General features: G+C 36.0%; 1 protein-coding gene across 3 annotated transcripts in view; it reads left to right on the forward strand.

The window, feature by feature from the left end:
- NRIP1 (nuclear receptor interacting protein 1) overlaps positions 1 to 12,408 on the forward strand; it is a 121,775-nt gene extending 109,367 nt beyond the window's left edge. For 2 of the 3 annotated variants that reach the window (XM_089512173.1, XM_089512172.1), the window contains exon 4: positions 7,455 to 12,408. In XM_089512173.1, the coding sequence (XP_089368299.1) occupies positions 7,805 to 11,314 (3,510 nt within the window). In that variant the 5' untranslated portion in view covers positions 7,455 to 7,804 and the 3' untranslated portion in view covers positions 11,315 to 12,408. Of the gene's footprint in view, positions 1 to 3,963; positions 4,031 to 7,454 lie in introns of all 3 variants that reach the window. The other variant, XM_089512174.1, reaches the window with a different exon arrangement.
- The last annotated feature ends 1,082 nt before the right edge of the window (positions 12,409 to 13,490 follow it).

Consider the following 13,490-nt stretch of genomic DNA (forward strand, 5'->3'; position numbering starts at 1 on the left):
CTAGGCTTTTTCCCCTCCCACAGAAATTTACTTATGTCCCAATTACATTGAACAAAGGGCTTGTCATTGTTAAGAATCGGAATAGTTTGAAATAAAATCTTAGGGAGGGCCATCATTTTAAATGCTGCGATTCTCCCTAACCAGGATAGTCTAATCTTTTGCCATCGGCCAAAATCTCTTTTCACTTCTTGCCACATCGTGTTATAATTATTATTAAATAACTCCGTGTTCTTCTCAGAGAGCCAAATTCCTAAATATTTAATCTTATTAACTACCTTGAATCCAGAGCTATCTTGAAGAGTATCTTTCTCCTTATTACTTAAGTTTGCCATAAGCATAGCCGTTTTTCCCTTATTTATCACCAATCCCGATGCATTACCAAAATAATTCAGTACCTGTTTCACCTCTAATATATCCTCGATGGGATTGGATAGTGATAAAGCCAAATCATCGGCATAGGCTCGCAGTTTCATTTCCAGTCCCTTTATTTTAATTCCTCTTATATTATTATTTGTCCGAACTTCATCATTAAGAATTTCCAGCGAGAGAATAAATAGTAAGGGTGACAGGGGACATCCCTGCCTGGTGCCTCTACCGATCCCAATTGGTTTTGATCTTTCACCATTTATAATCAAATTAGCAGTTTGTTTTTGATAAATTTCATTAATCCATCTTTCAAAATTATTCCCCATTCCAGCCCTCTTACAAACTTCCTTCATAAATTTCCAATTGAGCTGGTCGAAAGCCTTCTCAAAATCTAAAAATATTAATGCCATTTGATTGTCGTACCGTTTCTCGTGAAATTCTACCAGATTGATCATATGTCTTATATTATATTTTAAATGACGCCCTGGTAGAAATCCAGACTGATCCTGATTGATAAATTCATTCAACACCCGTTTTAACCTTTTTGCTATAGCAGCTGCAAATATTTTATAATCGGTGTTAAGCAAGGAAATGGGGCGATAGTTCTTAGGCTCTGGGGTGTCATCTACCGGCTTGGGGATCAAAACTGTGTTTGATTCTCTCCATGTATTAGGGAAGTTGCCTTTCCCAATATTATTTATAACTGATAACAACGGGTTTAACAATTCATCACAGAAAGATTTGTAATATTCTGCGGGAAACCCATCTGGGCCCGCAGCTTTCCCGGATTTTAATTCCCTGATTACAGTGTAGATTTCTTGTGCAGTAAAATCTCTGTTAAGATACTCCTTTTGTTGAGGAGATAGCTCTTGAACATTCTTTTTGTCTAAATATTGTTTAATTAATTCCTCTGATGTAGAGTCTGGCTTAAACAAATTAGAATAATATTTCACAAATGCATCTTCAATCTCTTTTTGTTTATAATATATTTTTCCATTGTATTTTATCTTTAAGATTGCATTTTTCTTTTGCTCACCTCTCATTTTATATGCCAAAAATTTCCCTGGTTTATTGGCTAAGTGAAATAGTTTTTGCCTATTAAATTTTAATTTTTTATTTACCTGGTCCATTAATAATAAAGAAATCTGCCTTTGTAAGATTTTCACCTCTTCCAATATTTTAGTACAGTATTGCCACTGTCTCCCTGTAATTCTTTGTCTTTGTCTTTCAATTTACTTTGTAGCTCTTTTAAATTTTTATTTTGTAGCTTTTTCCGTTCAGCTCCTTTTTTGATAAAGAAACCTCTCGCAACAGCTTTGGATGCCTCCCAAACTGTTTCAATTGAAACTTCCCCATTAAGGTTTTCTCTAAAATAGGTTTTTAACATCTCTTTAGCTTCCGTCTTGACTTTTTCGTCATTTAGTAGGATCTCATTTAATTTCCAATTATATTTTCTACTCCCTATTTTTAAATCCAACACAATTGGTTTATGGTCTGAAGTGAAGTTAGGTAACATATCTACTTCGGAAACCTTATTACATAGATTAGATGACACCAAACACATAAATAATCTGGCCCAAGAATTTTGGGCCGGGGAGAAAAATGAGTAATCTTTTGCACTTGGGTTTTTTAACCTCCAAATGTCCAATAATGCACAGAAGTCAACCATATCAAAAAAACTTCTTGGCAGCCTGCCTTGTTTTGCCTTAATAGGACGTGAAGAGAATCTATCTAGTAAAGGGGACCATACTCCATTCAAATCACCCATGGCAATTACTGCATCGAAGGAGAGGTCACTAATATTATTTAGAAGTTTTCTGAAGAACCTATCTTTATTATCTGTGGGGGCATATACTCCTAAAATTAAGATTTTTTGATTTGAAAAATTGATTGTTACCCCCACATAATGTCCCTTATTATCATTTAGAACAAATGGTCTCCAGATTACTATTAATATATAGTACCACTCCTTTCTTACGGTTTGTTGCTGCAGAGACGAAGTGATACCCACGCTTGTAATTCTTAAAGTAATGGGTATCCTCTTTTTTAACATGTGTCTCTTGTAAGCAAAGAATATCACATTTTAAAGTATTTAAATAATGGAAAATCCTTTTCCTTTTGGCATTTCTATTAATTCCTTTTACATTCCAGGATACACACCTAATTTTCTGCATCATATGGTGTTCTGGGGTCCACCTTGTTTCCGAACAGTGGGAAATTCGAGGTGGTTTCCCCTCTTAACTCTTCTTGGGGGATAGACCCTTCATCTTCTGTATCCAAATAGGTTTCGTTAGACTGCCTTAAATAAGTGTCCCGGTTCATAGTTTCTATTATTACGGAGTCTACATCCTCATTCTCAGCAGTCGGCGTGAGCTTAGCTACCACATCATGTCCTTCAACAGTTGGAATTTCCTCTGTTTTCTCCGCTTTCTTCTTCCTTCTAGGGAACCGTAAATTGTATTCCCCTGTCGGTCCTTTATCCAATCCTGCTGAGGGCGGGTTCTGTGATTCCTGGTTGTTGTCTCTCCTCTGTGGTTTAAAGAGAGATTCCATCAACAATCTGGCTTCTTCTAATGATCTTGTTTCATATCTTTTCTTTTTAAACCAAAAGGAGAGGCCTTCAGGAAATAACCACCTGTAAGGTATATTGATCTTCCTAAGATGGGATGTTAAAAAAAAAATAATCTTTCCGTCGTCTCAGCACCTTTGAAGGCACATTTTCAGTAAAATTCTTTATTTCTACTTTATTTCTGGAAACAAAAGTGCAAGTGAAACAATGCTCAAAAATCGTGCACAAAAGAAAATAATATATATGAAATGGCAAAAAGCATGCATTAATACAGCCAATCCTCTGTATCCACGGATTCTGCATCAACGGATTCAACCACCCGTGGCTTGAATAAAACAACAACAACTAACTGTATTATATAAAGGACACCATTTTAATATGCCATTGTATATAATGGAACTTTAGCATCCATGGAGTTTGGTATCCATGGGAAATCCTGGAACCAGACCCCAGCCAATACTAAGGGCCCACTGTATGTGTGTGTTAGCCATTCCATATAGTAAGCAACTGTCTGTGTAAGCAATCTAACATTTATAGAAATAACACTAAAGCACTAGCATTTTTTATTAAGCACTCCAAATTTTGGTGTGGGGTTTTAGGAGTTCAGAAACATCTTGATGGCCACAGTTGTTCATCTCTGGTGTTGTCCTTTCTGATTCAACCATTACAAGCCATATACATGGTCAGTATATCTATATTTGAAATTTTCTACAAAGTTCTCCTGGTGAGGCAAACCGTTTTTCTATTTAAAAATGGCTTGCTTGTTCAGCCTGCTTAATCACATGTAGGGACTAAATTAAAATCTGTCCTTCTGCACATTGGTTACATTCTTCTTATTTATTTATCTACAGCAGTGGTTTTCAAATGGTGGGGTGGGACCCCTGGGAGGAGCATAAGATTTGCTCAAGGGGGAAAGCGTGAGACTTGGAGGCCCCGATTCCTGCCCCCCTCCTTTTCCCAAACTTTTTAATGTGTAAAATTTACACATGTATTGAGTTAATTGATGCAATTCATTTTCATTTGTCCAGTAAATGATTCAAGAGTTCCTGGTTCAGAAATTTCTTAAATTGGATTCTAAATAAAATCTTGAAGAAGGTGGGTAAGAATACACATAATCAAAAATGCTTTTGGCTTTTCTCCTGATAACTGTCTTTTTATCTCTTGTTTCTTCTGAAAAATTTAAAAAGACTGAAAACTGTTAGCATGCTAATTTTATTATGCCTGAGGAGATGTACACATACAGTGAGCCCTTGGTATCCTCTGAGGTTTGCTTCCAGAACATCCCATGGATACCAAAATCCATGGATGCTCAAATCCCATTAAATACAGTTGCATAGTACAATGATGCCCCTTATGTAAAATGGCAAAATCAAGGTTTGCTTTTTGGAATTTTTTCAATTTTTTTCAAATTGTGGATGCTTAAATCTTTGGATAAAAACATCCGTAGATACGGAGGGTTGTCTGTATACATAGTTGTCTGTATACAGTCGGCCCTTCTTATACACGGATTTTTTATACACGGATTTAAGCATACACGGTTTGAAAATGTTCCAAAAAAAGTATAAATTTACCTTGATGTTCCATTTTTTATTAGGGACACCATTTTGCTATGTCATTATATTTAATGGGACTTGAGCATACACGGATTTTGTTATACACGGGGGATCCTGGAACCAAACCCCAGCGTATAACAAGGGTCCACTGTACATAGCAAGAATCACAGCAAAAATTTAAATATAAAATAATTTAATAGGTCCCATTTTACTGATACTGTATCTATTCAGTTTGTCCAGTTAACATGTATGGTGCTCCTTCATTATGTTACTAATGAAAGAACTCATCTAATGGGGGGGAGGGAATCTCTACACAAAAATTAATGTGAATTGTGCTGAATTATAGTCACTGCCATGACTGTTATTAGTTCTGATTTATTTTGATTTTAAGGTCTTTTTAAAGTTTTATTTTCTTACTTACTCATACGCATAACTATTGCCAGCATTCATAATATTTTGAGTCCCTAGAGCAACATCCAGCATCAGTTAAGTGAGAAAAATGGGCCATTTATGTGCATATACCTATAAATGCACATACACACACACACAAACATACATTCTGCCAAACACATGTGGTTCAGTATAGAGGAATGGGGTTCCAAGTGCCTACTAGCAACTAGTGATCACTAGAGGATAATGACAGAAGTAAAGTCCCTCCTGTCTCACAGCAGTAATCACTGGGACCAGTGTTTCTGTGCTAGTAAGTAGAAGCTAAGAAACTGCCTTTTCCCCTCCCAGCTCATCGGACCTGCAAGGAAAGGTCAATAGACTTTTGCTGATTTGGAGGGCTTCATAGCAAGTGCTCAAAAACTGCATGCAATCTCAGGGTTGCAAGTTGTGTTATGATTAAGTAAGTGATGTTTCTATGTTAAAATATAAGTAGTTAGATTTTCTTACAATCTGTTTTGCTGTAGCATGAGGAGATCCTCATTATGTCAATCTCTTGTTTCTTAATGCTTCAAAATGCCACTCTAAAAAGAGAATATGTCAGTTCTGTTCTGGCTACATATGTGTTCAAGTTATTAAATTTTATAAGGATACATAAAGCGCGCGCGCACACACACACACACAATAAGAGATAGTCAGGTCTGTAAAAATGCACAATGTAGCAGAAATGATCAATGAAATCACTCATCATTACATCATTGGGAAATGAGTAGCAATTTTTACATCCTGTACATAATAAAATGGGACCATCATAAATCTATTGCTCTTGGTCACAATTTAAGAACCCATATTGTTAATCATGTAATGAATGGATCGTACAAACTTGCTGAAAGTAATCTTAAATGAAAATGTATGACCACCATTATATAAATTTCTGGCCATTGTAGTCTGGTTGTTTTAGCAACTCTTGGTGCTGAACAGCAGAAGCATGGTTTTCAAAAGATGAGTATCCCTTTCAGACACTGTCTGTGAATTTGTTAGATGTTCACCATTTTTTGGTATCAGAAGGAATGTCTGTACTCTTTCATGGAACTTTGCAGGCCAGTATCATGACTTGTGTCTTGTTTCCTCTGTGAAATGATTGACAGTATTTAGATTGTTTAAATATTTGGAGAATTAGTGTTTAGGCATGACACACATCAGTCTTCTGTGTTAGCAGATTAAATAGGATGCCCAGTTTTAAAATGGTATATTAAATCATTTTTACAGAATATTTCAAAAATTGAGCACTAATGTATCAGATCTAAGCGGTGCAAATATAGCAATAAAAATACATGTAGAATACAGACACACACAATTTTTGAAATCTGGAGGCATAATCGAGAGATGAATATGCATAGTACTTGTTACTGTTCCTCAGAACCTTCTGTTGTCAGAATCTTGTTGGTGCACTATGCTAGAAGACACAGTAGTAGTGAAGGAAGGAATGCAAAATCTGATGGCTCCAAACAGTCTGTTTATTAAGTTATTTACTTCATGGTTGCAGTGATCAGGACCTTTTTCCTCCCATGCATCTGCCAGTACAAGTTGCGTCTCCCCATCTGGAATTTCAAAATGTGAAATATTCCAAAAACCAAAACTTTTTCATGGGTGGCTGACATGATGTGTTTGCTTTCTGATGGTGCAGTGTAAATAAACTTTGTTTCATGCACAAAAATATTTAAAATATTGTGTACAAAATTACCTTCAGGGTATGTGTATAATGTGTATATGAAACATAAATTAATTTTGTATTTAGACTTGGGTTTTATCTCCAAGATATCTCACTATGTATGGATATGCAAATATAGATATTCCTAAATCCAAAATGGTAAATACTTATGGTTGCAAGCATTTTGAATAAAGGAGACTCAACTTGTATAGTTATGCTGGCGAAGTGAACCAACAATAGTTGGTACATGTACCAGCACCAGGTTAACTGCATTTTAGGTTAGTGCTAGGTAAATTTCATCTGCTTCTATTATTGAAAGACTTGATTAAATAGAATTAATACATTGACTGTCTGGTGAACTGCTGCCATGGGGTGCATAAGAAAATTTCTCTTTCTGCTTCCAGTATTACTTTTCCAAAATACATAGAGAGATGGATTTGGGGTGTGTATTTGGTTCTAATCACTGTTCAAGATAGGGATTTTTTTCATTACAGACTATTCTGTAATTGTCATTTATCTTATTTATTTATTTATTTATTTACTTATTTTTATTATTATTATGGTATTTAAAGTGTTACAGAGCAGGGACAGGAAATTTTACCTGAATGTTACCTCAATTCACATCACCACCTATATTGCCTAAGGTATGTGAGAGTTGCAGTTGAACCGTGTCTGGTGGGGGGGGGGTCACATAAATTTCCACCTGTGATGTAGAGGAAAAGAAAATGTAGGGTAAGAACAGAGTTCAAGAAGATTTAGGCAGAAATAATTTTATATGCCACTTGTAAATGTACCTCTTTTTTGTTTACTTGAATACAACTTTATCTATGTTGTACTTGGCTGATACTTTTTTCTTCTTATTTCATAGGTGTCAAACATGTCTAACATGATGAGAAAAAACTGAAAAAAGGAATGCTCAGTTGCAGAAGAATGTGGAATGCTATGAAGATTTTTATTCTAGAACTATATTTTAAATAGTCTTTCTGGATCCTCTACATAAATGCATATGCATATTACTGCAGAGATGGCTAAAAATGGAACTTTGGATATTCCACAATTGTTTGATGGCAAAACCATCCAAGAACTTTCACACCTGTTTTGCATCAGTTTCTGTAGAATGCTATAATGCTTTCTTATTAAGCTGAATCTGCTCATCTTCAGCAAATTAGACCTTAAAAGTGAATAAAAAAGGAACCTCTGTGGATACTTTTATTGAACATGACTCATGGAGAAGAGCTTGTCTCTGAGATGCACCAGGATTCTGTTGTTCTAACTTACCTAGAGGGATTACTAATGCATCAAGCAGCAGGAGGTTCGGGTTCGGTGGTTGACAAAAAGCCTGTTGGGCCTGATGCAGAGGATCAAAATTGCAAGGTTTCTGGAAATACATCTCCCAGCTGTCAGAGAGATGGTCCAGTTTCTAACACAAATACATATCGAGGTTCGGGCATGCTGCATCACAAAAAAGCAAGGCTGTTACAGTCTTCTGAAGACTGGAATGCTGCAAAGAGAAGACGGTTGTCTGATTCTATTGTGGATTTAAATGGGAAAAAAGAAGCTTTGTTAGCTGGAATGGTTGAAAATGTGCCTAAAGGCAAACAGGATAGCACGTTATTGGCCTCTTTGCTTCAGTCATTCAGCTCTAGGCTGCAGAGTGTTGCATTGTCACAACAGATTAGACAGAGCCTAAAGGAGCAAGGATATTCCCTCAGCCATGATTCTCTGCAAGTTGAGAAAGACTTACGGTGCTATGGTGTTGCATCCAGTCACTTGAAGACACTACTGAAGAAGAGCAAAGCAAAAGATGAAAAGGAGGAGACAGGTCTACCTGAGCTGACAGCAAATCTGGTTAAAGATCGTTTTGTAGAGTCTTCTCATACAGCACAGGGTGGTGGCCCAAAGGTGATGAGTGAGTCACTATCTTGTGCTGCAAGATTACAAGCTGTTGCAAGCATGGTAGAGAAAAGGTCTAGTCCTGCTACATCTCCTAAACCCAGTGTGGCCTGTAGTCAGCTTGCTCTCCTTCTTTCAAGTGAAGCACACTTGCAGCAATACTCCAGGGAACATGCTCTTAAAGCACAAAATGCAAGTCAGATTGCAAGTGAAAGACTTGCTGCTATGGCAAGGTTAAAAGAAAGTGTCCCAAAAGATGTTGGCGATTTCAAACTGTCAAAAGGAATGGAAAGCCATTTGAATGGTCAGGTAAGATCTTCAACCAAATCAGTACCCAACAAAAGCAATATGACACATTTTCAGAGTCCTGTAAGCATAGTCCATTCACCTCCCAGAAGCATAAACTACAAAGCAGCTGTGGAGAGAAATCATTTTAAACCACCTACCAACAGTAGTTTACTGTTGCATCTCCTTAAAAATCACAATGCTACTAAGCAGATTAAGGGGTATGAACATAATGATAGATCAAGTATTTTTGAGGAGGGTAGTACACCAACTACTGTTGATGAGTATTCTGACAACAACCCAAGTTTTACAGAAGATGACAGCAGTGATGATGAAAGTTCTCATTCTAATTGTCTTCCCATAGATCTGTCTTTCAAACAGAAAACAAATACTTCAGATTCTGCACCACCATCCTCACTGGACAACTTAACACAATCCTTGCTTCATAACTGGGAGTCAAAAGTGCCATGTCTAGAAAATATAGAAGAGAAAGATCCATCTAAAAGTGCAAAACTAAATCCACATCAGAAAGTAACTTTACTTCAGTTATTACTTGGCCATAAAAATGAAGACAGTGTAGAGAAACTTCCAGAAACTGAAGGAACATTGATTACAGCTGATGTGGCAAAATTTAATTTACCAACAGGTAACAGAACCCCTGTGACAGAGTGCACTACCACAAGCCGAATTACTCCAATAAGCACTCCCCCTTTGCTAGCCTCTACAAAAGCAGATTCACCCATCAACCTTTCACATCATTCTCCTTTACTGATGAAACATAATTCCCCACCATACACTTGCATCATACAACCTGAGAGAGTAACAAATCCAGCTTCTAAACACTTGATAGATCTTACAGTACAGAAAGAACTTCAAGGAAGTAAGCAGAACCGAAAAGAAAAGGTGCAAGCATCTTCATCTTTTAGTGCAAGTAAACTTTTGCAGAACTTAGCTCAATGTGGGATGCAATCTTCCATGTCCATGGATGAGCAAAGGCAAGCAGGCAAACAAGTGATGACTCTAACCGCAGAGAAACCAATAGGCCTGATAGATGGTCTAAATAGCTCCCTGCTTGCTAACTCATCAGGTACACTTGAAGAAAACAAAATACTCAGTAATCAGCCTCTTCCAGAACAAAAATTTCCTAGTTCAGAAATCCAGAATCTGCTGGAGAGGCGCACTGTCCTCCAGCTGCTTCTGGGAACCTCCAATAAAAGTATGAGTGAAACAAAAGAGATGATGCTTTCAAAAGAGGAGAGTTTACAAGACCCAGCAGAAAAGACTTTGAATGAACAAATATTAACTGTAAAAATAAAATCTGAACCTTCTGAGGAAGCAAATGCCCTTCAGAATCCAAATGCACAACAAATAAGGGGCAATGTTAGTAAGAAATTTCATGGAATAGCTCGTTTACTAGAAAGAAATGCATCTACTTCTCCATCATCAGAAGAACCTAATTCTAGCCCTATGTCACCTCAAGATTTTTCTTTTTCGAAAAACGGTCTATTGAGTCGACTGCTTAGACAAAATCAAGATTGCTACTCTACAGACAATCTTGACAGAAATCACAGAAATGATGAACAAAGATTTGTGGAATCAAAAAGTCACAGCACCATCCCAAAGAAGAGAAAGCTTCATTGTGAACCTTGTGAAGCTCCTTTAAAAATGGTAAAATGTAACAAAAGTAACATATCTGATATTGCAAACAATCATAAGTCTTCTGCAGATGTGTTGTATGGGACAAGCCTTAAACAGAATGAATTGAAATTTAGCAGAACTGATCTTGAATTAAAATATTCTTCAGATCATGGTCCAAATAATGAAAGTGAAACTAAGAGTTGGTCTAGAGAAAGCAAAGGATTTAATGTGTTGAAACAATTGCTCCTGTCAGAAAACTGTGAAAGAGACATGTCTCAACATAGAAATAATTCAGCAGTAATGGATGGTAAAAAGAAAGCAAACAAAAACAACATAACAAATAATAACAAAGGTGAATCCAGTATTTCTTCAGTGCATACACTTGTGGGGAATCCTGGGCAACAAACCAATTGTTTGGATCACCAAACATTTCAGTATTCAGTTGCAATGAAGAGTCCTGCCAGTTCTCCCTTCACTGATCAGCTGGGAGGCACAGTCTCATCAAATCCTGAATGTGACCAGTATAGTGTTTGCCCTGTCCCTAGTGAAAGAGGGCCCATAAAATGGGTAATCACAGATTCGGACAAAAATGAACATGGCAGAGATTCCCCAAGACTGACCAAAACTAACCCAATATTATATTATATGTTACAGAAGGGGGGCAGTTCTGTTAATATTCAGGAAGCACATGGCAAAGATGCTTGGAGTGATAAATCATTTACAGAAAATTCATCAGCTGTCATATTCAAGAAAGAGTTATCACCTGTTGCAGAATATAAAATACCATTTCATACTGTGAGAAATGCATACAGTAACCATTCAAATAATAAGATGTCCCTTCAACACAATGTGAATGGAGATGTATATGGACTCTTAGAAAAAGTGTTAACAATAAAAAAAGAACCAGAGTGACTTATAGTCATATAAAGTGTTTACAGTCAGGTTGAAATCCTTACTTTTAAAAATAGTGTTGTATAAATCTAGCATGATTTGAGAAACGCATGGTATAAGTGAAACATGGTTTTGTTTGATGAACTTTGTTGCTAATATTTAAAATACATGTTGCTTTTTTCCCTTTTCATTTTTCTCCTTCCCTTTTTGACTTTACAAGAAATTTATCACAATTTTATTGTTCATTGTATAATCTGTATGTAACTGGAGATGTAGGTCACTCTTGCACATAGTTTTCTGGTGTAGTAAATGCTGCCAGTATTCCTTTTACACTGGGCATAAATGTAAAGAATTTGGTCAGTGTGTTCATCTTCTGGATATATTTTCAAATCATGCAAGTGATGGACCACAGACCTCCTAATGTGTCATGAGTATGGTTTGTAAACATGGGAGAGAATTGAACCATCTTTAAAAAATAGGATTGATATAGGAATAACCACAGAGGCAGGAAGAACTACACTAGGAAATTACATACAAAGAGGATCTTATTTGGAACTACTGGTATTACGCATGTAATGCAATGTAATATTCAGCCTACACTGATGACAAGAGTGTTTTGCACCATTTTATCTTGCTATGTAATATATTTTACTTTTTACAAAATTCTGGGCACTGGGGCAGTATAATTTTGTGTTTCTCAGAAATTTATGAAATGTGAAGAATTTTTTTACACACACACACATATATGGATCACTCAGACCAAGGCATTTGTTTCTTGTATTTGTAATCTCTATAGGTGTTAACTAGAGAATTGGACAGAAAGGAACTTTATAGTGCTTCCAAATGGCTTTTAATTATGTTTTGATATCTGGGAGAACCATAGGTAGTATCTCTTTTCTCTAGTTGCATTTGTAAAATGCCTTCCCTAAACACTCACTTGGAATAAATATAAAACAAGGTGATAATATTACATTTTTATAATACTGAGTTTACAAGTACAGTCAGTTTAAAAACAATTTTTGTTCACATTCCTGTGTTTGTTCTAGTGAACACAGTCAAGTCATCCCATGAAATTTAATACATGAGGATAATCATGATTTTCCAGAACTACTACTGATTTGTGTTTAAAGGGGGGGGGGGAGGGGGGGACAAAGAATAAATGGTCATTTCTCATCAATCCATGCATGTTTACAATATGAGCACTAATAAAGAATGGGAAATTATGTTGCTGACATGGTGATGCAATTGTAAAAGCATCAGCTAGTCTGTAAACTTATGATTAATTTATTCACCTTTACCATACCAGACTTAAGTGGAGTATTATAAAATGAAAAGGTGGAATGAGTGGAATGACAGTGTTAAACTGGAATGCATCTAATAAAAATATAATTATTAGTTGTGACATTCACACCTCTCTCTCTCTCTCTCTCTCTCTCTCTTTCTTTCTTTTCAAACACACACATATACCATTGTGCTTTCACATTGTTGGCTAGTCTTTTCATAAGTGAAAAGACCTATCAAGGAATTTCACTAATCTTATCAAAATTACTTTTACCACCATCAAAACTCTTAGAAATTATTGCTCAGCGTAGCACATTTTGAATTTGATTTGAGTTTTATTTTAAATAATATTCTGTTTACTGCAGTAAATTGAAACATATGTAGCATTCTGATTCAGAATTATTGAATTGAACTGTGAAATTCTGTGTGGTGGTTGTGAACCAGTAACTATGAAAATATAACATAGAAAGGACCATGCTTCTATATTTATTTTTTAAAAATCTGGTGCAAATTGGCATAAAAATTGGTCAAACCTTTTTTATTACAATCCATAGTCATTCCACTCTTATTCCACATAGAACACTTGGTTGTACTTATACATGTATTAATTTCATGACAAATGTTTGTTACCTTATACATTTTCAACATAATCATAGAGTTTGGATTTCTATATTTTAAACATAATAAAATTGTTCAGTGGATTGTAGCCCATTCATCAGAGAAAGCAAAGAGATAATCCCATGGTGAATATGGTCATATATTTTCCATTAGGTGTTCCCTGTACAAATATTTAAGTGCTCACAGACAAAACAGAAAAGTTATTGCATATTAATGTACCACATAACCAGTTTTTGACAGCAGGATTGACAGCAGTTGGTGTATGCTAGTCTAAACAATTTCCTTAATTGACACACAA

This window comes from Sceloporus occidentalis, unplaced genomic scaffold (assembly GCF_023333645.1).
Source record: "Sceloporus occidentalis isolate IW3139 unplaced genomic scaffold, rSceOcc1.0.p SCAF_2, whole genome shotgun sequence".
Taxonomy (NCBI): domain Eukaryota; kingdom Metazoa; phylum Chordata; class Lepidosauria; order Squamata; family Phrynosomatidae; genus Sceloporus; species Sceloporus occidentalis.